The sequence below is a fragment of the Monopterus albus genome, unplaced genomic scaffold (assembly GCF_001952655.1).
Source record: "Monopterus albus unplaced genomic scaffold, M_albus_1.0 scaffold30.1, whole genome shotgun sequence".
Lineage (NCBI taxonomy): Eukaryota > Metazoa > Chordata > Actinopteri > Synbranchiformes > Synbranchidae > Monopterus > Monopterus albus.
This window is the reverse complement of record NW_018127910.1, coordinates 376,162-403,795: the sequence shown is the minus strand read 5'-3', so window position 1 is coordinate 403,795 and position 27,634 is coordinate 376,162. Positions and strand designations below refer to the sequence as shown.

At 39.6% G+C, this 27,634-nt stretch overlaps 1 protein-coding gene across 4 annotated transcripts; it reads right to left on the bottom strand.

The window, feature by feature from the left end:
- Positions 1-6,166: 6,166 nt before the first annotated feature.
- On the bottom strand, positions 6,167-27,387 carry hat1 (histone acetyltransferase 1). 4 transcript variants are annotated; one of them, XM_020596552.1, is made up of 11 exons: positions 27,273-27,387; positions 24,947-25,018; positions 24,728-24,803; positions 22,775-22,895; positions 18,510-18,686; positions 18,265-18,386; positions 17,578-17,682; positions 17,093-17,199; positions 16,455-16,606; positions 14,113-14,229; positions 6,167-6,799 (listed from the first exon to the last, which is right to left on the bottom strand). In XM_020596552.1, exons 1-11 carry the CDS (start codon positions 27,277-27,279, stop codon positions 6,629-6,631), a joined length of 1,227 nt encoding a protein of 408 aa, XP_020452208.1. In that variant the 5' UTR covers positions 27,280-27,387; the 3' UTR covers positions 6,167-6,628. The 4 variants fall into 4 exon arrangements, with proteins under 4 accessions (XP_020452208.1, XP_020452206.1, XP_020452207.1 ...); XM_020596550.1 differs by lacking the exons at positions 6,167-6,799; positions 27,273-27,387 and adding an exon at positions 26,471-26,592 and having other exon boundaries at positions 14,086-14,229; XM_020596551.1 differs by lacking the exons at positions 6,167-6,799; positions 27,273-27,387 and adding an exon at positions 26,393-26,459 and having other exon boundaries at positions 14,086-14,229.
- Positions 27,388-27,634: the final 247 nt, after the last annotated feature.

Sequence of the window (27,634 nt, the reverse complement as noted above, 5' to 3'; positions counted from 1 at the left end):
TTCCAGAAGAGTCACTCCTCTTCAGAAGAGCTGTCTATTGTCTACTACTGTTACTGTTGTCTACTACTATCACTTCAGTCATTAGTATTGAAAAGATAATGCTGTCTGACTATATGCACTTCAGACAAATGCATGTTTAATTACTTCTCATGATTCCAGGTAGCAGCTGAAACTGAAAACACATATGAAGAGGGGAAAATGCAGTTTAAAACTGTACATAGACTAACTGTTCCCATAAACTCAGCAGACACAACTTGTCTCCACATGTTCAGCTCCTACTAGTGTTATCGTACAAAGCTACCCTGCACTTTTTCCCTTGAGTTTTGACTTAAACTAACCACTGGTCCCTTCTGATGCTCACTGTATACACTGATTATAACACTGTGCTCTCTTTATAAATAAAGTGGAAAATGATCCAACATGTAAAGACCCAGGTGAAGCCCAGGCTCCTGTGGAAACAACACAGATAAGAGGAGTTCACAGCAGTTTAGCACACTGCCTATGAAGCTACAGCACAGCTGCAGAGTGCAGTTCAGTTGGCTTCATCGCAGCTCCGATCTCCAACCTGACAAGATTACACAGAGGCTTCCTGTCTCTCAGCTCTGATACCATCTGAGTCTGACTTCTCGCTCCCCTCCCATACAGCTCTGTTCCAGCCTCAGACAGCCCCAGTTACAACCTAATGGGACAGTTTTAATTAGAAAACTGCATCTAGAAAAGCACATGATCATCCAACTCCACATAGCACGGCCCATTTAAGAGATTAATACTCACACAGGCCCTGCAGTACAAGAAGTCGGTCTGGAGAAATAACAGCATAGTTAAGGAAGCCATTCATGTGCAGATCGAATCACAAAAGCCTCCGTTAATGTTTACTGTTGATTTTTTGTTTTTACTGAAATGACTTTACAATTAAATCCTCCATACTGTGCAGAACATTGGCACATGAATGTTTCCCATTCTTGCACAACTTATTTTTTGAACATTAGTCCTCTGTGGATTTTCATCAAACAGCCTAATGTCTTGATAGATGTTTTTATGTCATGTTTTAGTACTGCACATGGAGTAAATGAAAACCAAATGCCACAGCAGGTTCCAGTCATTGATGATTATATGTAGGAGGATGACTCAAAAAGCACAGGGTCATTTGCATTTGTTAAAATCTATTTAAAAAGCACATCATCATCTTTACCGGGTTGTAATGATAGAAAGGAATATTTATACAAACATGCATCACTTATGACAAAATAAGTCTTGTCATGGGCTGTTCACTCACTGTCAATCAAGGCAACAAAATCCAGGGCTTTATGTACAATAAGTGATCTATTTTTATGCTGTCTGAATAGAATTCCGGTTTAATACACGCTCGATTTGAAGTGCACCATGATCCCAAATCATTTAGCTCACAGATGTAATCACAAACACAAGCTGTGGTCGTACACAGATGAAAATCAATTACCATAAATATTGAGGAAAAAAAAAATCAAAACTCTGCACTCACAGAACTTATTCATTTCATGGACATCATTTGTTCTAAAAAACACTTCTGTGTATCGCACAAGATTTCCTATGAAAATGAAAAGGTATTCCATCCAAAATAAATCCTTTTCAACTGTTGCTGACGCTAAAGAAACATACGGTTTAAATATGCACTTGTGTCATGTTGATGGAGAGGGGGACCAGCAGACTGGACTCCAGGGACTTCTACTGCTGAGCTATCAACACCACCATGTTTCACTTGAGCAAATTACCATATCAGCAGCATGATCTGAAAGCAGTCCAAGAAATCACAATCTCTGCTGATGCACAATTAAAAGATGTCAAACTCGGTTTCTTTTACACTGTTTTGGTTCTGGCTGTCAGCGCATCAAACATTATCTTAAAGAGGACTCATTTAGCAGAGAAAAGAGACTGGCCAGGGTCACTGACAGTGGAGAGAGGGCTCAGTAGCCCGTGGCATGTGGGTATCCAAGGAGCACAAAAGAAATGGGAACATGATAAGAAAAGTAGTGATGGCGGGAGGGTGTGGGCTTGAGGGGGGGGACTCCAACTTTCCTGCCCAGGTCTCTCCTGGGAACCTGGGGGCTAAGACGCTGGAGCTCCTCCACACAGGTATCATGTTCAGCCGGTCCTTCAGTACAGCTGGGCTCTAGTCCAAATCTCCCTGACTGTCTGCCTCAGTGTAGAGAGGTGGAGGCGCCATAAGGTAACAGTAGCAGAAATGCCAACAGGTGAAACCGAATATTCAAGTTAAGCTGTTATTGTCATTTCACAGAATAGTGGCATTAAGCTTTTCAACCCGCCTTAGCACAAGTTTCGTGCAATTATTTGCATGGCTGAAAGTGCTCAAACATGATCAGGAAAAGCAAGAAAATGGAAGCATTAATAGATGTTCATGTTCCTCTCCTTCCTTTCTTGTGGAATATGAAAAGTGAGAGAAGGGAGACTGAAACCCATGAGAGTTTCAGACATAAATCAACCTCCCACATCTCCACTTTGACACAATATAATGGACAGACTGTGTCCCCCTTACAAAAGCACAGCGACTGAGGGCCCACTGCTGGATCCGCTGTAAAAGCCTCAGCTCCAAAAGAAAGTGCACTGCCTTCTTTAGACTTCAATTCACTGCCCCTGAATGGCTAATCGACTGCAGAGTGGGAATAAGCTGAAAAAATATCTGTTGAATATTGCACCTCTCACCTTGGATGTGGCTTTGTTTTTATATACTATAAGAAGTCAGTCTGAAGAAATAACTGCTGAAGCTCTGTACCTCCAGAACATTATATTTCTGTCTCTATATTTATGCTTATAAAGCACAAGAAGATTCCTGAGCAAGGCACATGATGCAACAGCTTCATAATCTGCAGCTTTCCATAATAATCATGTTGAATGAAAAATAAATAAATAAAAATCTAAAGCATGTAAACAACTGATGATTATTTACCAAAATGGACAGTTTCAAACAGTTAATCAAATTTAGCTCTCGAAAATAAAAACAGCATTAGCAGTGTAGTATGATCTCGCTCTACCATCATGAATACTCACAGGGAAATAAAAACACCAACTGTGGTGTGCATACTGCTGCAAGAGAGTTAGCTTCATTAGCAATTAATCTATCAAACATTTTTTCAAATAACCAATTAATCATTTGGTTTAAAAAAAAAAGTGAAATGTGTCCAATGAAATTTCCAAAATCCCAAACTGACACCTTCAAATGCTTTTTTTTAGTTGGACTGGCAGACCAAAACCCAAAGATTTTCGATTTCAGACACACACACACAAATCCAAGCAGAATTTAATTTGTTACTTTTGGCAAGTTTGGTGTTTTCACTTGAAATATGACTCAAAAGGACTCATTAAGTTTCAGACTAATTAATTTTCTCTTATTTGTTTTCTTGCTGAGAGTTAATGAGACCGGAAGACTGATACCCCTGTAAGAGGTCACTGCCAGCAGCTGGTTAGCTTAGCTTAGCACATAGCCTGAAAACAGAGGGAAACAGTTAGCTTGGCTTTATGCAGAGCCTACCAGCACCTCAAGATATCATTATTTAACACATTGTATCTTGTTTGCTTAAAACCAAAGTGTAAAAATGCAAACTTGATGTTTCTGGGCCAGAAACAGACTGGTCTAACTCTCTGCAAGAAATACGAAGAAGCATATTTCCCAAAATGTCAGCCTTTTTTTTTTTTTTTTTCTTGTAAATCTCTTTTAAAATTTTGAGTTTTTGCAGACAGGTGCAATGGAACATGAGGACCCAGGGTAGACTCAATGTGTGAACCAATAATTAAGCTTTTGTAAACTCAACTGTGTGGTCTGAACGAGCAAAAGGAGTTTCACAACCTTCTGACAACCACACAGAGGCCTGCTAATCGTCCAAACAACCCATATCCACGCTAGTCTGTTCTTCTTGTCCATCAGATATGTGAAGACTGTAGAGAAGTAGGTGCATCAACATGCTGCATGAAAACCTGACAATAGCTCTATTACACAATCATGTTCTGCTAGCAGAATTAATGAGACGCCACATAAACTCATATCTGCTAAACAGTAAAGCCACTTCCCGCTGGCAGGTCAGTCAGCTGAGCTTGTGTAGTGCAAAGTGAAATGTGAAATATGCACTCACTGCAGAAAAAGCGAGAAAACTACAGTGAGATGAGGCCCCTTGTGGCCACGAGTGGTTTCAATCAATCTGAATTAGAGATGTTAAGGGTTCCAAGGTTTTGTCTTGTTTCAAGTGCAGGGGGAGGGGGGGGGAATTGAAAATTGACCCGGCAGCCTTCATTTAGTGACAATGTGCTAAAGTATCATATAAGGGTATTCATCACAGTGATCTGCACAAACGGGGGCAATACGGTGGCACAAAGGTTTTCAACTGAAAACCATAATACTCATTAGTTTAACACTCAACATCAGTGCCAATCAGAGGCTGCATTAGGTATAAGAGGGTGCCTGGAAAAAATTGCATCCATAAAATAGCTAAAATATATACAACACAGAGAGAGATGCATTAATCAGGCCAGCTGGGTTCTATATGGCAACATTATGCACTAAAACCTTTTATAAATGTTTACATATTGTCTCCTTAATACACTTTCCCTCCGACACCAGCAACAGGTCAAAGTTTTCACTTGTACAGAGAAAAACCACAGCAGAAAGATCTAAAGTTAGACACACTAAAATCATTTGTGGAATTTAAGGACATCATAAAGAACGTAATAAAGGAGACGTGGCTGTTTATCTTGAGTCTATTGTTTTTATCTTGGAATGGATTTTTTTTTCCGTTTGTGTTGTAGAGTCACGGCCAAAAATATCGGACCACTTCTCCCAGAAAATTGTTGCAATCACAGATTCTTTGGTATGCTCATGTTTATTTCTTTTGTTTGCATTGGAACAACACAGAAAAGCAGAGAAATAAAGCCAAATCTGATCCATTTAACAGAGAACTCCAAAAATGGACTGGACAGAATTATTGACACCTTTTCCAAATCACAGAAACGGTTGTATTTCAAGCATGTGATGGCAATATAGAAATCACACTTGAAACCAGTTAAAATAGAGAAAAGATGACTTGTCTTGTGAGTGAAAGAAACTTTGTGTCGTGTGCACTACACTGCTTTTTTGTGTTGTTTCAATGCAAACAAAAAAAATAAACATGAGAATACCAAAGGAGTTATGATTGCAACAATTTTCTGGGAGAAGTGGTGCATTATCTGACAGAAATGCAGGGGTGCCAATATTTTTGGTGTTGAATTCTAATATGCTGCAAATTTACAGGGCTGCCATCTTGGCCAGGTCTCCCTTGAAAAAGAGTTCTTGATCTCAATGGGACTTCCTGGCAAAACAAATGTTAAATAAAAATAAAAATAAAAATAAAATTTTGTAGATATTCATCTTTTCCAAATGATGTATTCTATGATCTGTAGGATGAATTTTACTGACTTTGGTAGCTCCTTGAATTTTCCACTAGCAGGGGACATTTGGAGTTTTTTACTGAAATAACTTCACGCTACTGGATGGACAGTTGCATCTTTTGATATTTTGAGATATTCAGGGTTCCCAGAGGATGAACTGTCAAAACTTTGATGACTTGAACTTTCATGTAGCATAATCATGTCAAAATTTGCAATACTGTCCAAAGTTCTTCAATACTAACCCTAGGGTTTATGACAAATACCCACAATGCTAATGACATAAGCCTTAACTTTGTTTTCTGTGCTAATAAATATTAGCATGCTATTAGGCTACAATAGCATGATCAACATTATACCTGCTAAACGTCAACATAGTAGTATTATCATTATGTTAGCGGTGGCTTTGACCGTGGCCATTTACAGCCTCAGAAAGCTTTAGCGTGGTTGTACATTAACTTTATTTTTCTTTGTCCATTATGAGTCTGAAACATTATGCAGCTGAGGTGGAGTACTCTATAAACGTGCAACTCCCTAAAGAACCATGACTGTGTTTTATGTTTACACTGATGCTTATTCATGTTAATTTTTCCTCTTTGTTTGCTTGTATCCATTTGTTTTGTTTTTTTAAATGAGATATAATGCTAAAGTAAAATACACAATCTCAAAATTGTAAAATTTACAAAAACGTAAATGGCAAAAAAGAGCTCAGTTTTACTCTCTTCTCTACAATAAGAATGACACAGTTTGAACAACATACAAAACACATTTTTTAATTTTCAGTATGAAGTGCTTCAAACATGCACACTGGGAACTGTTTTGAAAAAGATCTTTAGAAATGTCTAAAATGGAGAAGAAGCAGGTGTCTCTGCAGCTAAGTGGACCTCTTATGATCTATAAAATATTTCACACCATTTAATCTCTCAGAATGTGGAGAAATGCATGAGACAAACAGGAAGTCTCGCCCTTGTGCTGCGTGATTCTCCTCCGCTGGATCAATGCCAGCTGACAAACAGGCCTTTTCCACTACAGCCTATCACTGCTACACCAGTAACTATACATTTGTGACACTCTTGAATTAAAACAGTGATTTTGTTGCATCAGGAGAGTTTCCTCTTGATTGCAGCTAAAGTTTGTGATGATGTGGACTTTGTACAGACAGTGTACCACCTGTATGTTGAGAGGGTGGGCTCCAGGCCATCAGCGTCACACAGTCTGATCAGGCCTGTGCTGCAAGCCTCTCAATAATTCTCCTGTAGTCTTCCACAACAACTTGATAACTCTTCTCCAGCTCCTGGTGTTGTGTCTGAGTGTCCATCTGCCCCATGTGGGACACCAGCTCCTCCGGCCGCAGGCACTTCCTCATCTTCGCCAGCTCCCGCTGATTTTTCTGCACCACAAAAACACACATCAGTGAAGTTGTTAAATGTGGTTTCTTTCCTATGACTTATAAACCTACTTATTAATATATGTAGTGAGAAATATACGCTTTTTTCATCCACATTTAGCCACTACTTTCTAATGAGGAATACAGAACATTATAAAGGGTCTCTAAGGTATAAATAACTGGAGACATGCTGATAAAATGTTCAAATTTATTTATTTAGAATTGATTTATGTGCAAGTCATCATCAATAATGTACTTTGTATCTGCCTAATTTCTGCTTCAGGACTTTTCTGGCCTGCATATGATCACATTTGAGTGTACTGATAATCTGACAGAGCCAATCATCAGTTCCTAATAGAAACTATACCGACCCCCCACAAGATTATTGTACTTGTTTTTGCATGAGTCATCTTACAATATCTGATTATGTTCTTAGTATGTGACACAGCTACAGGGTTTCTGCAAAACTCCTCTAACTAAACTTAAGGCCTTTAAAAACATTTTTAATACCACAGAGAATACAATGTAATGAATTGTCATCTCTGTTGCTACCGTCAGTAGCAGCAGTGTTGACTGAAACACTGTGCAACAGACTGAACGGCCTCCTGCAGCACAACACACTGTCGCACAAGTCTCAACTCTTTATAGATGTGTAACGCCTCCCGACAGCCCGCAACCACATACCACAAAAATGTATAACAAAGGTAACTCTATATGGCCGGCAAAAAAAAAAGAAGAAGAAAAAAGAAAACACCATTGCAAATGAAATGCAAGAGTTCACAATACCTTCTAAGGCCTTTGGGAGACTGTTTAAGACCTCCAGGGATGTAGTGTCTATGCTTGCCCACAAAACCTTTATTAATGTTACACCGTTCAATAATGCTTTACTAAGAACATCTGGGTGAAAAATCAGTGTCAGGTGTTTATATTCCTCTGGCATAAGTGACTGTTTTATTTTATCTTCATCATGCAAAAAAAAAAAAAAAAAAGAAAAGAAACCCATGAGGTTGTATCAATGCCCTTAACATTTTTAACTCTGTTATTAGAAGGTGAATTACTCTCTAAAATGATTCTTAAACTACAATAATTCATCAAGTATTCAGTTTAATGATTTGTCATAATTGTCTCAGAATGTTTAAAGCAAAATCTAAGCTTGATTGTTAATAGTTTCTGAAACCTGTAACTGCTGGGTGGAAAGTTCTTTGTTAAATAGTCCCAAAAAATTGATACCAACACTGTGACAACTCAAAAAGGTGCTATCAGTGAAAAGTGTGGTAGTAACCCTTAAGTAATTGTAATAAACTGATTATAGCCTTGATGTCCTGTAGCTCTGCAAGTGGCTGAGATTCCATTTAAGGAGTCTTTCTGGATGATGAATCAAAAAGCATGTTCTATCAGCCAACCTACTTGTCAAATGTTAGTTGCTTATTACTGATCTGATTAAACACTACACATTAACATCATTAGTTGGAATTGATTTACTGCTTATAAAGTCTGATTTATTAGAAAGTAGCAGCAGCAAAATCAGAGTGATAACATGGATGCACAAAGTATACTTTCACTTAGTGCATGTGTACATCCTTGCTGGGGAACTGGGGGAAAGAGCAGAAATGTATAATCCCCCTTCACGCTCACAGAGCAGCGGCACCAACATAAGCTAAATCTCCCCAGGGAAGGAAAAACGGTCTGCATCTGGCTACCAGATCTTTCCTTGCCACTCTCTCAAGGAATTCCTGCTTTGCTCTGCACCACACAGGTCTTTTCCATGTCAGGTTCTGCCTTTTCTGAGACGTGCGGTTACCCCGCTGACAGCAAATTCTCTAATGGCTGGTATGCAGGCACTCAGTGCATACCTCAAACATAAAATGTCACGAGCAAACAGGATGTAGAGTGTTAAAATACTGCACACAAATCCATCCAGTATTTCCCACTGTCAACTCTGGTGAAAAAGAATCAGAGAAGCACATGATATTCTGGTGACCGTGCTCCAGACTCTCATATTATATTATATTTCTAAAACTCAAAGAAAACTTGCCCAGGAAAACAAGAAAAGGACAAACAAAAAAGATAGCATTGCTCTGTTTTCCTGATGAAGTTTTAAAAAGTGCTGCAATAGTATATCTACAGAACAGTGAATAGTAGCAGCTTTTGCACAAAGTGCTTCAAACACACTTTCAGAAAAATGACTCTTCTCCCAAAGAATTGCTAATCCTGAATAATGACATGTGCCTGAATAGAAAAAAAAAGATCCAGCCGCAGCAAAAACTACAGACGCCCGGTGTGCTCTATTGTAGCTGTAACAATATAGCACTAGTAATCTATCAATTTTCCTACAACTGAAGATCAATTTCTCTGCTGTTTCTACTGCTAGAAAGGTAACATAATAAACAGTGACAATACGGAGCTGTAAGCCAATCAAGTGTATGCTGTACATGGGGCATTTTCTTTCCCACACTAAATGTTATGCTAGCAAACGGAGGAAGACTGCACACTGAAGTGCTTGACAGCAGCAACACTAACAAGATGACATTTAGATTTATATGAATGCACAAGAAAATCTCTTACTCAGAATATCCCTCTGTATGTGCCCTGTGAGCCTCTCCACACTGACATGTCAAGTTCACTAATCTGCATCTGTGGTTATTAAAGCCTCACCCTGTAGGGTCCAAATAGTCTCCTCTTCACCTCCAAGCGGTACTCTCGTGCTTTTTCTTCATCACTCATGTCTGTTGCTCTCAGACGCAGGATTTCATACACTCGCCTGGCATGTTTCTGTAGGAGGGAAGCAGACCCAGTGTTTACTGTGATTTATTTTTATGCAAGTCGGTGCACCTAACACTTCCCAGCACAATGGCTACAGGAAGTCATAAGCTATTCAGTGCATATGATAAATCAGGTCACTGGTTTATCTGTTCCAAGAACAGCACCGTTTTCAGAAAAACCTTTGTTTGTTTAAATCACAGATTCCACGCTGTGATAACCAGTTAAATGAGCCAGCACAGAATCAAACAGAATTTAAAGCAAAACAGTAAAATGAGCTGCTAAACATGGGAATACTGAGAGTTGTTTGCTCAAGACTGTGCAGAACAGGGATTTCACAAGTATATATGAGGAGATATCACAATAAAGCATAAGTTCATTTAGAAACTGTGACTTTAAAGAGCCCATGGCGTGCTCATTTCCAGCCATTAAATATTTAACCTTGGGTACCTCTAGATTAGCTTTGCACCCATCATAGCTCCAAAAAGTCTGTAATTATTTCAGAAGGATAAAACCTGATATCACAAGGAGAGCCTCCTCCTGAACACCAGAGGGTATTCCATGAATGTGCACAACTCCTGTTGCCAGTCAGAAAGCTACAACGCATAAAATAAACAAACAAACAAAAAAAACACCAACAAATAAGTTACATTATCAACAATGACAATACCTCAAATCCTAACCGGACATGTTCAAGCAGAATATGAAAGTAGACAGCACGACAAAATACAACAACATTAATTCATTTGAATTTCTCCTTCATAGATAGGTAAACAACGGAATGTGTACCGATGAAACAAAGCAGATAATTGAGAAACCCCATATTTTAACTAGCATAATGCAGACATAACTTCTTTTACAACAATTCTCTCTACAGAAACAACACATTGGCACACAACATGGGTGGGTTTTTTAACTTATTGTTGCATCCCACTGACTAGTGGGAACGTCAAGGTTGGTAAATCCAACCAGTGATTGCTGTGTCTTCCCCCACAAATCCTTCACATTACAGACAAACGCATACATTCCCAACAGGTAGCTTGGCACCAACAATAACACCATGGATCACTGGAATCCTCTCGCCAATCCGCAACACATCACATGCAGGAGACACTCTGGCCTCAACAAGTCAAGTCAAACAGGTACTGTGCTCCAGGGGAATCCAGCGTTGATGAACTGATCATTCACCGCCCCAGGGTGCTTCACTGGCCGGCTGCCTGTAAGTTTCCAATCACTCCATTCACACCACATTATACCCAGTCAGGTAAAATAGTGGTGCCAGGAAAGCTGCATGAATGCGCACTGCCTGGAGTATATGACCTTTCAAGGAAATCCATAAACTATTGTTTAAAAAAAAAATTAAATAAAATTCTGGCCAGAGAGAGCTTGCTGACAGCAAATTCTCTAATGGCTGGTATGCAGGCACTCAGTGCATACCTCAAACATAAAATGTCACGAGCAAACAGGATGTAGAGTGTTAAAATACTGCACACAAATCCATCCAGTATTTCCCACTGTCAACTCTGGTGAAAAAGAATCAGAGAAGCACATGATATTCTGGTGACCGTGCTCCAGACTCTCATATTATATTATATTTCTAAAACTCAAAGAAAACTTGCCCAGGAAAACAAGAAAAGGACAAACAAAAAAGATAGCATTGCTCTGTTTTCCTGATGAAGTTTTAAAAAGTGCTGCAATAGTATATCTACAGAACAGTGAATAGTAGCAGCTTTTGCACAAAGTGCTTCAAACACACTTTCAGAAAAATGACTCTTCTCCCAAAGAATTGCTAATCCTGAATAATGACATGTGCCTGAATAGAAAAAAAAAGATCCAGCCGCAGCAAAAACTACAGACGCCCGGTGTGCTCTATTGTAGCTGTAACAATATAGCACTAGTAATCTATCAATTTTCCTACAACTGAAGATCAATTTCTCTGCTGTTTCTACTGCTAGAAAGGTAACATAATAAACAGTGACAATACGGAGCTGTAAGCCAATCAAGTGTATGCTGTACATGGGGCATTTTCTTTCCCACACTAAATGTTATGCTAGCAAACGGAGGAAGACTGCACACTGAAGTGCTTGACAGCAGCAACACTAACAAGATGACATTTAGATTTATATGAATGCACAAGAAAATCTCTTACTCAGAATATCCCTCTGTATGTGCCCTGTGAGCCTCTCCACACTGACATGTCAAGTTCACTAATCTGCATCTGTGGTTATTAAAGCCTCACCCTGTAGGGTCCAAATAGTCTCCTCTTCACCTCCAAGCGGTACTCTCGTGCTTTTTCTTCATCACTCATGTCTGTTGCTCTCAGACGCAGGATTTCATACACTCGCCTGGCATGTTTCTGTAGGAGGGAAGCAGACCCAGTGTTTACTGTGATTTATTTTTATGCAAGTCGGTGCACCTAACACTTCCCAGCACAATGGCTACAGGAAGTCATAAGCTATTCAGTGCATATGATAAATCAGGTCACTGGTTTATCTGTTCCAAGAACAGCACCGTTTTCAGAAAAACCTTTGTTTGTTTAAATCACAGATTCCACGCTGTGATAACCAGTTAAATGAGCCAGCACAGAATCAAACAGAATTTAAAGCAAAACAGTAAAATGAGCTGCTAAACATGGGAATACTGAGAGTTGTTTGCTCAAGACTGTGCAGAACAGGGATTTCACAAGTATATATGAGGAGATATCACAATAAAGCATAAGTTCATTTAGAAACTGCGACTTTAAAGAGCCCATGGCGTGCTCATTTCCAGCCATTAAATATTTAACCTTGGGTACCTCTAGATTAGCTTTGCACCCATCATAGCTCCAAAAAGTCTGTAATTATTTCAGAAGGATAAAACCTGATATCACAAGGAGAGCCTCCTCCTGAACACCAGAGGGTATTCCATGAATGTGCACAACTCCTGTTGCCAGTCAGAAAGCTACAACGCATAAAATAAACAAACAAACAAAAAAAACACCAACAAATAAGTTACATTATCAACAATGACAATACCTCAAATCCTAACCGGACATGTTCAAGCAGAATATGAAAGTAGACAGCACGACAAAATACAACAGCATTAATTCATTTGAATTTCTCCTTCATAGATAGGTAAACAACGGAATGTGTACCGATGAAACAAAGCAGATAATTGAGAAACCCCATATTTTAACTAGCATAATGCAGACATAACTTCTTTTACAACAATTCTCTCTACAGAAACAACACATTGGCACAAAACATGGGTGGGTTTTTTAACTTATTGTTGCATCCCACTGACTAGTGGGAACGTCAAGGTTGGTAAATCCAACCAGTGATTGCTGTGTCTTCCCCCACAAATCCTTCACATTACAGACAAACGCATACATTCCCAACAGGTAGCTTGGCACCAACAATAACACCATGGATCACTGGAATCCTCTCGCCAATCCGCAACACATCACATGCAGGAGACACTCTGGCCTCAACAAGTCAAGTCAAACAGGTACTGTGCTCCAGGGGAATCCAGCGTTGATGAACTGATCATTCACCGCCCCAGGGTGCTTCACTGGCCGGCTGCCTGTAAGTTTCCAATCACTCCATTCACACCACATTATACCCAGTCAGGTAAAATAGTGGTGCCAGGAAAGCTGCATGAATGCGCACTGCCTGGAGTATATGACCTTTCAAGGAAATCCATAAACTATTGTTTAAAAAAAAAATTGCTGACAGCAAATTCTCTAATGGCTGGTATGCAGGCACTCAGTGCATACCTCAAACATAAAATGTCACGAGCAAACAGGATGTAGAGTGTTAAAATACTGCACACAAATCCATCCAGTATTTCCCACTGTCAACTCTGGTGAAAAAGAATCAGAGAAGCACATGATATTCTGGTGACCGTGCTCCAGACTCTCATATTATATTATATTTCTAAAACTCAAAGAAAACTTGCCCAGGAAAACAAGAAAAGGACAAACAAAAAAGATAGCATTGCTCTGTTTTCCTGATGAAGTTTTAAAAAGTGCTGCAATAGTATATCTACAGAACAGTGAATAGTAGCAGCTTTTGCACAAAGTGCTTCAAACACACTTTCAGAAAAATGACTCTTCTCCCAAAGAATTGCTAATCCTGAATAATGACATGTGCCTGAATAGAAAAAAAAAGATCCAGCCGCAGCAAAAACTACAGACGCCCGGTGTGCTCTATTGTAGCTGTAACAATATAGCACTAGTAATCTATCAATTTTCCTACAACTGAAGATCAATTTCTCTGCTGTTTCTACTGCTAGAAAGGTAACATAATAAACAGTGACAATACGGAGCTGTAAGCCAATCAAGTGTATGCTGTACATGGGGCATTTTCTTTCCCACACTAAATGTTATGCTAGCAAACGGAGGAAGACTGCACACTGAAGTGCTTGACAGCAGCAACACTAACAAGATGACATTTAGATTTATATGAATGCACAAGAAAATCTCTTACTCAGAATATCCCTCTGTATGTGCCCTGTGAGCCTCTCCACACTGACATGTCAAGTTCACTAATCTGCATCTGTGGTTATTAAAGCCTCACCCTGTAGGGTCCAAATAGTCTCCTCTTCACCTCCAAGCGGTACTCTCGTGCTTTTTCTTCATCACTCATGTCTGTTGCTCTCAGACGCAGGATTTCATACACTCGCCTGGCATGTTTCTGTAGGAGGGAAGCAGACCCAGTGTTTACTGTGATTTATTTTTATGCAAGTCGGTGCACCTAACACTTCCCAGCACAATGGCTACAGGAAGTCATAAGCTATTCAGTGCATATGATAAATCAGGTCACTGGTTTATCTGTTCCAAGAACAGCACCGTTTTCAGAAAAACCTTTGTTTGTTTAAATCACAGATTCCACGCTGTGATAACCAGTTAAATGAGCCAGCACAGAATCAAACAGAATTTAAAGCAAAACAGTAAAATGAGCTGCTAAACATGGGAATACTGAGAGTTGTTTGCTCAAGACTGTGCAGAACAGGGATTTCACAAGTATATATGAGGAGATATCACAATAAAGCATAAGTTCATTTAGAAACTGCGACTTTAAAGAGCCCATGGCGTGCTCATTTCCAGCCATTAAATATTTAACCTTGGGTACCTCTAGATTAGCTTTGCACCCATCATAGCTCCAAAAAGTCTGTAATTATTTCAGAAGGATAAAACCTGATATCACAAGGAGAGCCTCCTCCTGAACACCAGAGGGTATTCCATGAATGTGCACAACTCCTGTTGCCAGTCAGAAAGCTACAACGCATAAAATAAACAAACAAACAAAAAAAACACCAACAAATAAGTTACATTATCAACAATGACAATACCTCAAATCCTAACCGGACATGTTCAAGCAGAATATGAAAGTAGACAGCACGACAAAATACAACAGCATTAATTCATTTGAATTTCTCCTTCATAGATAGGTAAACAACGGAATGTGTACCGATGAAACAAAGCAGATAATTGAGAAACCCCATATTTTAACTAGCATAATGCAGACATAACTTCTTTTACAACAATTCTCTCTACAGAAACAACACATTGGCACACAACATGGGTGGGTTTTTTAACTTATTGTTGCATCCCACTGACTAGTGGGAACGTCAAGGTTGGTAAATCCAACCAGTGATTGCTGTGTCTTCCCCCACAAATCCTTCACATTACAGACAAACGCATACATTCCCAACAGGTAGCTTGGCACCAACAATAACACCATGGATCACTGGAATCCTCTCGCCAATCCGCAACACATCACATGCAGGAGACACTCTGGCCTCAACAAGTCAAGTCAAACAGGTACTGTGCTCCAGGGGAATCCAGCGTTGATGAACTGATCATTCACCGCCCCAGGGTGCTTCACTGGCCGGCTGCCTGTAAGTTTCCAATCACTCCATTCACACCACATTATACCCAGTCAGGTAAAATAGTGGTGCCAGGAAAGCTGCATGAATGCGCACTGCCTGGAGTATATGACCTTTCAAGGAAATCCATAAACTATTGTTTAAAAAAAAAATTAAATAAAATTCTGGCCAGAGAGAGCTTAAAAGACTTCTATAAACCAACTTGCTTCTGCATAGAAGTACAACAACATAGGTACACCTCATTTTTTTTAACTTTCAGTCATGTTTAAGATGATAATTCATCATTGTAAGATTGTAGATGAGTCAGAGAAAACAGAAAAGCATGCCATGGGCTCTTTAAATGTCAGACTGGTTGATCTGACTCTGAAATAAAGAGGTCCTGAATTTAGTTTCTGCAAACAATGCAAACAGTTAGCTTTAAGCTCCACCCTACTGTAAAGATAAAAGCAAAGGTCTTAAACCACTTTTGGACCAAAATGTTCTTAGGTCTCAGGACTACCCCACTGGGGAGCTCTCCTAAGAACTACATATTCTCATTTTATAATGAGCCACTAACCCTCTGCAGAGGCTTCTGTTGGCGGACTGCCGCCAAAGCCACTGGTGATGGCTCCTGTTCGCTATTGTCAACACATCTAACATGGTGTTTAAAATTTAGCAGTTAGCGGTGCTGCACTCTACGTACATGTACGTTACTCATGGTTGTGCTTTGAGGGTACCTACCCTGAAGTAGGAGCTAAAAAAGTTCTTAGAACACCGTTTTGAGGAACTATTATCAGTTCCTGCAATGTGGACACACAAAAAGGGGGGTAGGCTACTTGTTCACAGTTCTAAGAAGTATGAAAAAGTTTCTCTGGTCCGAATGTGCCTTTAAAGTTGGAACTAGTTAGTCAATGGACCAGAGATTTGATAATTAATTATCAAGCTAAAATGTCAAACACTTGTGACCATCTTCTTAAATGCGAGGATTAACTATGCAAACAAAACTGAATAAGTGATAAAAATGATCATTAGTTGAAACCTCATACAGCACCTTGTTGATTTTTAACTTGTCTTGTGCCTCACTGGCCATGTCAGCTGAGAAGCCATGGTGCAACTTTTCTGCAGCAAAGGATGGCAGGCCTTGACAAAGTTTGACCAGCACATAGTCTCTGAGCTTCACGTAGTTCTCAGAAGGGTCTTCAGCTGGAAACAAACACAACACGAGTAACAGTGTTGATCTCAAATTATTTACAACAAATCGAACACAGGCAGCGTAGCTCAGTACATGTTACCGTTAATACTGTGGTCAGTCTGCACAGTGTGTGTGTGTGTGTGTGTGTGTGTGTGAGGGAGTGGGAGAAGCATTCTGTGGCTATATATTAAGGCCACACAAACTATTAACAGGAACCTTTGGCCTATTCAACTGCTAAAGTTTTCTCTTTTCTTCTTGCCAGGATGCCTCTTTAGTATTCATGCTCTGTCTCCTATTTCAGTCCAACCACTTTCAATAGAGCCTCAGCACATTTTGGTACCTATGCCACCCTTCCAAATTAACTCACCCCCTGGATACAACTGCAGAGAAAAATAATTTAAACTGTTGGTGGGTGAAACAAGGATCTTAGATTGAATGTTTATCTCTACCTTCTTCAACACAGTCAGTGGCATTTTTGAATAAAATCAGACGCTCACCTGTGATGTCTTGCACTTTGGGCAAGCTACAATAAAATCTGTGCACCGCCTCCAGAAGCTGAGCTCCATGGCCCTCCCCTTGGAAAGGAGGCAGGATCAGCATTTGGCTGTTAAGTTAAAGGGCAGACACAAACATAAAGCTAGTGATAGAACAGGTTCGTTCAAAACTACTCACAAGACAAATTTATGTGGCATCTGAGTAGTTATTCTGAGCAGCAAGAGAAATCCTTTGATTGAAAGCAGGAAATAATAGATTGTTATACTGACCCATCAATGCAACAAATCAAATCACAGCAAAAGATTATCTATAAAGTTGTTTTCAGATACAAATCACCCTGGTTTAGTAATGAAACAAAATCCGGCTGAATGGTTGGCTATATAAGCCAGTAATTTGGGCTCTTTGGGAAGAGGATAAAGAAATGTATAATTTTCCACTCCTTTTTCATACAAAAGAATGGGAAGGCACGTGCTGCCACAGCAATTACCTTACACGTGGTCGGGTTTTGTCTGGATACACGTAGTAATTATAAACTGTCATGTAGCCAACAGTTGCGTAGAGAGTCTCCCCATCTTTATTGTACTTTTCAAATCTGCAGATAAAACACAAAGGCAAACAGGTCAATTACAGGCACACTCCCATGCAGTGTCCATTTTAGCCTCTCTGTTCTCGTGCCCACTGTTCACCCCCCGACGTCAGCATGTTAGAGCAGCCAGGCCCCGATTGGTACACCTGCTACAACCTGAATACATTATGTACTTAATTGGAGTACTGCAACTTAGAGGACGAGAAGGGGCTGGAGGAGGGACTGAGCTCCTCAAAATCACTTCAGTCCATTTTCCCTATTGTCCGTATTAATAGGTGCCAGGGTAAAGAAAACACTGGCAGAGGCTCTTTTTACTGTTAAGACATTGTTCAGTGTTTCAAAAGACAACAGTATTCAATTCAGCTCTTGCCCCCGAAAAATCTGAAAAGGGCTTCTGGCACAAAGGAAGCTCTTGCCTGATCAACAATTCTCCTATGGGAGAAATATAATCAAACTGGCCTGGTAATTGGTCACAAGCGCCTCAAAGGGGGGCTTTGTTTTTCAATGACACAATAAAGGCTTTAGTGTATGGGAGGGTGCAAAAGGGGTGGTGGTGGGGGTTTGATGTCAATTAAGGAGGGTACTCACACAAGAAAGAAGTCCCAGCGATCGTCATCTGTGTCGATGAAACTGGCAGTCTCTATGAACCACATGAGGAAGGTCTGCAGGCGCTCGTGGTACTCTTGGAATCCCGGGCAGGTGATATCAGCCTGGGGTGAATACGGCAGAAACAAATGTGATATGAGAGTTACATCTTCTTCCAGGCAGCCGATCACCATCAGCGAAAACAGTTTTTAAAAATGACATTAAAATCTAAAGGTTCGCTTTGGTACCTTGTAAATCTGGTACGTGAGCTCTCCTGCTTCCTCGCTGGGGACAGTGTACGCGTGAAGCAGGGTGCCGAAGGGCTTGAAATTGGCCTCCTTCTCCAGCAGTGACACAAAGTCATCAGTGTTGCAGGTGAACCCGGCAGGAATGATTTCCCGGATCTTCCCTTCTACATCATCAGCCTAGAAAACACAGTGTGAATGAAACTGTAGTGCAGCCAACAGATCAGGAAGGACAATCTTGTGTTTGTAAGACATCAAAAGTGACCCGCGACATATTTTCAAACTAAAGTTTTAAATACCGTATAAATCCAGTATACTTCCTGTTTCATATACACAAAAATAATTGTTCTTAAATTAAGACTTCAAGAAAATGCTAAATAACCTGTATATTAAATCTGAAAGCACACGTGCTTTGTTCCATTGAAAAGAAAACCATTAAGTAATTAAAACTGTCAGCTGAGCATAGACCAGAGCAGCACCCCCACCCGTCAACCCCCCTGTAGAAAGACTACTTAAATCAGTACATTTACTACTTATGTTAAACCATGAATATGTGATGAAGTTGCCACAATAAAACGCATTTCTGCCTCACACTGAGAAATAAAATCCTATGAATTGATCTCAACTTAACAAACCTTTGGTCATCCATAATAGAGGCTTCTCCTCTAATCCTGCCAAGTGAACCCAATCAAACGAATTTGCCCCTGCATTTTCAAAGAGCCTTGGGGACAAAGGGACCCTACCCTTGGACTTTTTACTCAGTGCAATGTGTAGTTAGTTCAGCTGTAATGTTTGCATTGTATCCATTTCCACAAGGATTGACATGAGAACACTTGGCTAAGCAGCCCTTTCACACCATTTACATATGTGATGGGCATTATTTCGGCACAGAGACTCTTGCTGCTCCACATTGAAAACTGGGAAATGAAGAAGGCCTGAACAAAATGCACTACAAAAGGCTAATACAACATACTGCTAATTTCCCCCCTTTCAGACATCAGCTAATATCTAACTGGAAGTAATGCACCTGCAGCTGAATGCCTCTTAACCATTGTAATTGTTCAGCCACATTTCTAAGGAACAAGGAGCATACTTAAAAGGCCATGGACAAACACGTCCCTTTGTCCCAGGCACTCTCCTAGATACTAGACACTAAATTGCACAGCCGTCCAGAATGGATGCCTTAGTTTGGCATGAATATAACTCAACAATGTACCTTTAGAGCATTTTGTTAATGTCTTTGATTTCTAACAATAAGCACAAAGGGAGTACAAACTATCTAATTTGTTGTGTTGGTATTATTTCATGTCTTTCATCTACACCAAAGACCATACTACATTCAAGACACCCTCATTTTTGTGTTTATCATTAGTGTAAAGTTCTAAAATTTTAAAGTTACAGCCGCAAATCCATGTGGATTGTGAATTAGTAGACATAACTGCACAAGCATTCAGAGTTTCCTCCAGTTTCCAGCTCTTGCGCTAATATCACAGTTTTCTGTGGGAAGTCCAGCAGCATGGCATTTCTGGCTGATTTAAAGGGGAGAAGGTGATTTTTGATGAGTCCTGTATCAACGTGGCAGCTGCATAAACTCCATCTCTGCCTCCTCTCGTCTCTCGCTCTCTTCTCGCACCAGCTGCAGGGAACCCCGACCGTCCACATGCACTCAAACACTCTTCAGATGCAGCCTGAACTCTGCTGCTCCCCTCGCTCTCTGCCTCTACACCAGCTGCACTCAAACCCTTAACAAGGCAAACACTCAGGGGTCAACGCTGAACACCAAGTAGTGGCACACACAGACACCGAGCCACCCAGCACATTTCAGTTTGAACATCAGCTTCAAACTATGTTCCCTAAAAGTGTAATTGCTCTATTTATGTTTAAAAACAGTGACTTGGTTGCCATAGTATTTTTCTGACTTGCCAGAGATGTGGTACTCATCGCCCCATTCGGAATATCGGAAGAACCCATCACTGTTATTTATAATTTGAGTGCATCTGCAGAAACACCAAATCCTGTTGAGTTAATAGGCTGCACCACCGCACCAATTACGTCAAGCTGAAGGCCACACTGACCAGCAAAGGGCCCCCTGTTATGTCCACAGAGTAATTCTTGTACATTTGCTGCATTGAAAGCTTCAGGACATGTTCAAAGGTGCCAGTGACCTTTTGCAAACTCCTGTTTTGTCCAAATACTCACTACTGATGTGTAAACTCCTGTCTAGAGAATAACTGATCGATCAGCGAAGATCGGAAATGGCTGGTTCTCAGAGTGATTGGCCTTGATTGGTGACCGGCCAATCACTCTGAGATATCCGATTCTGTGCCTGTCTGATTTAGAGGCACGACAGTCTGTGTCATGCACACAGTGGCACAGACCAAAAGAGTAGCATGTGCAGTGCATAGCATTTTGCATACACCTCGAGTGAGACTCGCGCTTGTGTGTACCGGGCGCATGTTCACTCACGTATTGGAAGTGGGTGGTATACAAAAACAGACAGAGAAGCCCACAGAAATACCTTGGAGAAGGGAACCCTACGCCCAGATCTCTGAGAAACAGTGTATCCAACCTGTGCTGGAACACAGAAAACAAACTACACACAATTCAAAAAGAACTGCGCGCTCCGTAGGACTGATGTAACAGACATTCTTCTGTCTCTATTATTTGTTGCACCTGTTTATATTTGGAGGACAAATGTGGCACTTAACTTTTAGTTAGAGGTTTCTAAAAAAAAGTGAGGGAAATTTTAAATTTTAATAAAATGTTTTATTTTTATTGCTATTTAATTTTTTTTTAAAGAAACTGCAGTTCTTGGAAAGAAAGAAAATCAGAATCGGCCGAGAAAGTTGCAATCGGTGCACCTCTAACAATCACCACAATAACTGTAAACCTCAATTTAAACAACTGCATCAAAACTTATTAAAGATCAGTTTGTAGATATTCAACCGCAAAGATTGTGATTGTCAATGCTCTGAACAACAAGCCACTCCTGGAAATATATATACACAAGATATCCAACCATGCCACATTACTCCTCCTGCTGAGTCAATCACACAAACCTGCAAAAATCAATGTCTCATGTTAGACCCCACACACAAAACCATTTCAAACCCTTCTTTTTTGGCAGGGAGAAGGAGGATTAGTGTCCTGGCATGGGGGATCACGCTGGGTTGAGATTTAGATAAACAAAACAGGAGATTTCTTACACAGGAATAATAACAACACCCTGAGAGGCTCTGAGTTGCTTCAGTAAGTAAAGAAACATTAAGGCACAGGAAACTGCCGACAAAGGAGTGTATTAGGACTGTCTGCCGTCTAGTTGAACCATTAGTCAAGACACCCATCAGCCAACTGAGACTCTTTTAGTCAAACCTTTGTATTTATTCCACATTATTTCATTTATTTATTTATTGTCAGCCAGTGAGCATTACAACAGAAGGTAGCCACAGCCCGCACTATTTTGTTGTCATTTTCTCCTCATTTTGGTGTGCCAAGAAGCAATTTGCTCAATATGTCCCCCTGTGGCCATGCTGCTGCTGCTGGTGGAGGTATTTGGGGGGTGGGGTCAAACATTGTGGTTGCATATGTGCTGGTTTGTTTTCCCATCTCCGTTAAAGTACAACACACAGCCATTTACTAACTGCTTCTGTGACATGCATCCATCTGAAAGGGAATAGGAAACTAAAAAAAAAATGCCCTGGGAAAACATTTCAGTGAGGGATTATAAATAAGAGGAACCATAAACAGATATTCTTTTTTTTTTTTTTGCAGTACAGGTTGGCACACATCAAATGCAACAACATGCACTATGGTTAAATGATGAGAGAAACTTGGTAAACTAGGCTATAACCATGTCTCAGCAAGAAAAAATACCTATAAGAGCAGTGTTTTAACAGAAATACAAGTGTGCTGCCTGTCTCAGTATTCCAATAAATCCACATGGCAGCCAGACATTAGATATCATCAATTTAAATAGGTCACAATTTAAATCTTACATCATATGCAGCAGTTTTAGCTGGGTGTATTTATTAAACTGGCAACTGAGAGAACATCTTCTCCCAACTGTTTGTGCATGTCTAAGGCATATTTTGTTTATGCTGGTAAACCTTGTTGATGACAAGCTTACAAACAAAAATATTTATCTAAACAACACTAGAAAATAGCTAACATGAGGAAAAAAAAAACAGTGATCCTACTACAGCACTAACAGTCACACAGAAAAGTAGTAGAACTTCTACATTAAAAGAATAAAGCAATGTATGCCCTACCTCCACACAATCAAACGTCTCTGTGACTTTAGAGGAATATTTCACTTTGAAGAGGGTGCTCAAGTTTCCAGCAGTGTAGAACAGCTGTATCTGAAGACCTTTGTAGCCAAAAGCGACTTCACTGTTGACAAAGTGTTTGAATTTATTAAAAATCTTTGTAAAGTTACGCATTAAAAATAGGACAGGAAAAGAATAAATGAACTGTTTTCTGTAATGTGATATTAGGGGAACAATAACAAGCATCTGATTATTCTTATTTAATGAAATGTATTATATACACACAACAGAGTGAATGATAAATGTTTACTGTAGCTCTGACCACTTATTTCACTGTGCTGCATTGTTTCTTTCCCTCTCACATCACTGGCAGTTTACAGCATAATAGATTTCATCATTATGCAACTGTGTGATTGAGCTTTACTAGTAATTATGCTTGCTGAAATAATTAATACCCAATTACCGAGTTCCCCTTGAGCTGACTGCAGCAAGTGCAAAAATAACCAATCCTAGTTTCAGCTAATTTGGAAATGCAATTTAGAGCATAGCATAAGCCTACACACAGACACAGGTGTCACTACCAATAATGTAGTCTCGCTCAGAGTCAATAGCAATGTCTTTCTGTGCATCACATCAGGGTAAGATGCAAGACGGGCTACTGTTCATGTTCACCAAGTCTGAGACTACAAACTTCACTTCATGCCATCAGGAAGGAAATTATAACATACTAGGACTGTAACGATAACAAAAACTCTTAGTGCAATATTGCCACAATAAAAAGAAAGTCCACAGTATTTAATATTTAAAAAATTAAGAAAAAATATGAAACAATGCCTCTTACTAAATAATAAAATCTGCATTTTTTTGTATAATATATATAAAAGATAATGCATCAGTCTGTAGCAGTCACTTAGTTCACTTTATAAGAAATCAAATAAAACAACATATTACTGCAGCAGCTGGATCTTGTAAGCAAAATGAGTTGTACTCGCAGTAGAACATCAGTGCTTCAGTACCCTAAAGGCAGGTTTAACTTTCTATCTGGTGACCGTATTGACGGTTGTCCGGGTTCTGTGTCACTGGACCAGTTGAAGCGCTAGCTACCGTCACAGTCCCACAACAGTAGCAAGAAATGTTTCTACCGCAACATCTTAAAACTCTCTGCAATAAAGGCCTCAGAATAAGATATATGATAATACAACATATGAATATAGCAGGAGATATGTGAAACATATGCGTGAACAGACACTCTGTAGTGTTAACAAGCCCCATGATGGCAATTTTCATCAGATAAATTAATAGAAAATGCATTGTTATCAGCAAGTTGCAGGGAAAAGAAGGTGCTAAAAGGTCATAAACTGATGCGGAGCTAAAATAAATCAAATCCCTTGCTTCACCTTCTGCGACGGATGGAGACAGTATTGCTCTGGCACAGTACAAGGCAACCGTGTCTAGTGTGAGTACGACCCAACCCTAACCCTCACCAATTACTCCAACATACAGTATATCTCATTTCTTTAAACAGAAATGTAAATATGCCACCCTACAGTCACTATTTATTTTCAGTCAAACTTTGTTAAAAGTATTACAAGAGTGTAGAACAATAAGCCCTGTATCATGTATCACACTGAATTGTAAACCGACATTACACCCCTTTCCCAGACACATTTTAGTTTTAAATGTCAACAGGGCCAAAGGATTCTTTTCAGCCAGATGTGAGCACACTAAAAAAAAACTACCATCACAGTGGCCTTGGGCAAAGCACATTAGAGACCAGTAATTACACTGTACCCAGCAGCTCACAGGTGTGAAAATAATATCTGTATGAATGTGAAGTGAAGCAATGCTAATGAAGAAGTATGCTAAGTGACTGAATTTCTTTTTGCACATGGTTTTCTGATTATTTCTGTATCATAACAAGAAAGAAATAGAGTAAAAGTGACAAAAAATACTTACTCGTCTCCAAAGATTTGGTGGCTGTACTCAGGGTGAAACGTAGTGCCATCATCATCAACCTCCTCTGGAAAGCGAACTGAGAGGAAAGGAAACAGTGTTCAATTAACTGACAAGAAATTTCAAGAACACAACACAAAATGCTGTCATTGTACATACACCAACATTACCATACTCATTTACAAGACATATAAAATAAAACAAAAAAAATAAAAAACATACCAAGCTTCAAGCATGTAGCTTCATTGGTGTCACACTTATATTCAGCCAGTTTTTTCTCCATGGTATTTACTCCTGCGGAAACATTCAAACCATAAGCACAACTGAAACTGCAGTGTTTTTCACAATTTGAGCTCTTTCTAAAGACTCATTTTCCAACTCTACTGTCATCAGAAACCGAATAAATCATAAGCAAGTAGTCCATTCTGACCAAAAATAGGTTTAAACCTCCTGAGCCCCAGCCTGTAGTTGCATTAGTCTTTTCCATGGAGTAACAGGGAAGCTCGACTCTGCTGATAACCCCTGAGACAACCTGATCCTATTAGGGATATCAGAATACCAGAATTTTGGTAGTTGGTGCCAATACCACTGAAATTCCACGATACTCCTAATTACATTAATTCAGTTTTCATATTCTGTTTATTCTGTGTTTATTCTACTTTTATTCCATTTCAGTTTCTTAAATGGTATGGGCATTCAATATTAGGTGAGAGAGAAATGGTATTTTGATTTTTCTGTATGTCCTGCACATATAGTGAATTGACAATAAAAAAATCTTTGATCTCGATACTCAATATCAATTTCAATACCACAGCAAAAATCTAAAATAATGAAACTAATGTATTTCAACATGATTTTTTTTTTTTATTTCATTCCACCAACAAGAATGGGATGGAGCCTTCGAGTAATAACAACAGGCATTGCTGTTGTTTAAAACATGCCAATACTGTGCAAAAATTTTCTAATACTAAAAAATTAACTTTTAAACTTAACATTTCTACTGCAGTACCCAGCTGCCTGAAATATGAAAAAAGAATGCACATAATATATAACCAAGGTGGGATAAATGAGAGAGAAAGAATATTAATATTACAAAAAGCAATGATCTTCAAGTATTTAAAACAATGCTGTGTTATAAACCTCACTCAGCCTGTTATTGCAAAGCATTTCAACTCAGGTAACTCAGCTCTAGGAAACCCACACAGCACATACAGCATGCTAACACACCGCTAAATGCTGACAGGCTGAACGATGACTAACGTTATCACGAGCAGCGCTAGCTCACGTTGTTTACTATTGCGTCATTAGCCTAAACAAGCTAACATTAGCCTTTGTGAACGTTGTGTATGAAGCACTGATGCAACGGATACAGCTGTCGCAAAAATACAGACAATGGCGGTAGAATTTCAAGATATGAACAATTTGTCAACAAACTAAAATTATATAAAAAGTTAAATTCTCTCACATTTAATTCTTTTTACAGATCTGGATGTCTGTCTTTGAGATGCTTAGCTAAATTTAAGGTGCTTCCCCCTTTCTTTGCAAAAGCTTTGAGACACTGTTTGCATATCCCGGCTTTTGTCGTCTACAACTTGTCCCTCATCATTCGACTCCCCCATACACGACTTTTGCATGGAGTGTTTTCTGTTTCCACAAGTCGCAGCGGACCTGTTGCTACACCTGGGCTTGCCAACCGGATCTCACGTGTTGTTTTGGTGGTGGTTGCTGCTGCTGCTGCTGCCTTACCTTCTCTTTGCGTTTAACGTCAGTCTACACGGTTATTATGCTGCTCTCGCCAGTGCCGGACAAATCACATTCTCCACTACCTATGACAGCTTTCACAGTGGTTACGGTACCTTCTGTACCATAGAACACAAGTAAAGTCACGTTCTCACATTTCTGGTATCGACCTGGTACCGCAGTAGCGGTTCTCGTGACAACCCTAGATCATATAAATGAGGTGTTCTGCTAAGTTAGATGCTCAGTGAAGACGAGCAATGATTGGGCTCACTTAAAACTTAGTAACTTGTGGCATTCTCTACAGTGCAAATATCTGCCCAAACTGCCAACCAAATGTGCTCAAAATGTAGGATAACGTTACTAACAGTCAGGCATTTATGTCAAGTGGGTTACCATTAGTTACTGGCACAACTGGCTAACGTTGTTACGTGGCATAACATCCAAACAAACTTAAAACTAACAGTGAGCCCCTATCCATAACGTTATACACAAAGCACACATTCGACCCGAAATATAAGCGTTACATAAATACACAACATGTGATAACAGCCTGATAGCATTCTAGTAACGCTAGCAGGCAGGCCCAATGGTCTCATAATCTATCCATGGTAGGCACCCACTGTTGCTTTTGCAATGTAACGTTAGCTACCTTAGCTCGCTATGTTTTGAACATAGCACAAGCCAATTCAATACCAACGGGCTTATTGAGGGAGTAACTTCAATTTTTCGATAGATATGCATTAGGCATTAACTTGTTATACATTACACAAACAGAAGAACTATAGCACAAGAACATCAAACCACTTACCCGCCATTTTTGCACAGTGTTGTGGTTGTGCAGTACAATGTCGTCCCAAAAACCCCGCGGAATCAGGACAACTTCCGGGTCTTACGTTTCCGTAAAAACAGGAAGTAGTTTTTTTAACTTTATGATCAACATTTATTATCAACTATTTCTAGCGAGGAGCATTGAAAATGCACTCTTCAAAGAAAAAATAACATATAACAGCAAGGCAAAAAAGAAAAATCATAACTTAATTATTCATTACATTCCATGAGAAAAATATAACAATAGATAATATTTAAAACGTATATTAGATAATACAACTTCCATAAATGAAAAGGGTTGTTGTGCCTTAAATCATTTTTATAATGACTCCAACAGAAAAA

Excerpts from the sequence above, each read along its gene's own strand:
- hat1 (XM_020596552.1), bottom strand. Across the intron at positions 16,607-17,092 it reads CAAAGTGCAAGACATCACAG|CTGAAGACCCTTCTGAGAAC; the intron begins GTGAGCGTCTGA and ends GTTTGTTTCCAG. Across the intron at positions 14,230-16,454 it reads ACAAGTTAAAAATCAACAAG|AAACATGCCAGGCGAGTGTA; the intron begins GTGCTGTATGAG and ends TCCCTCCTACAG.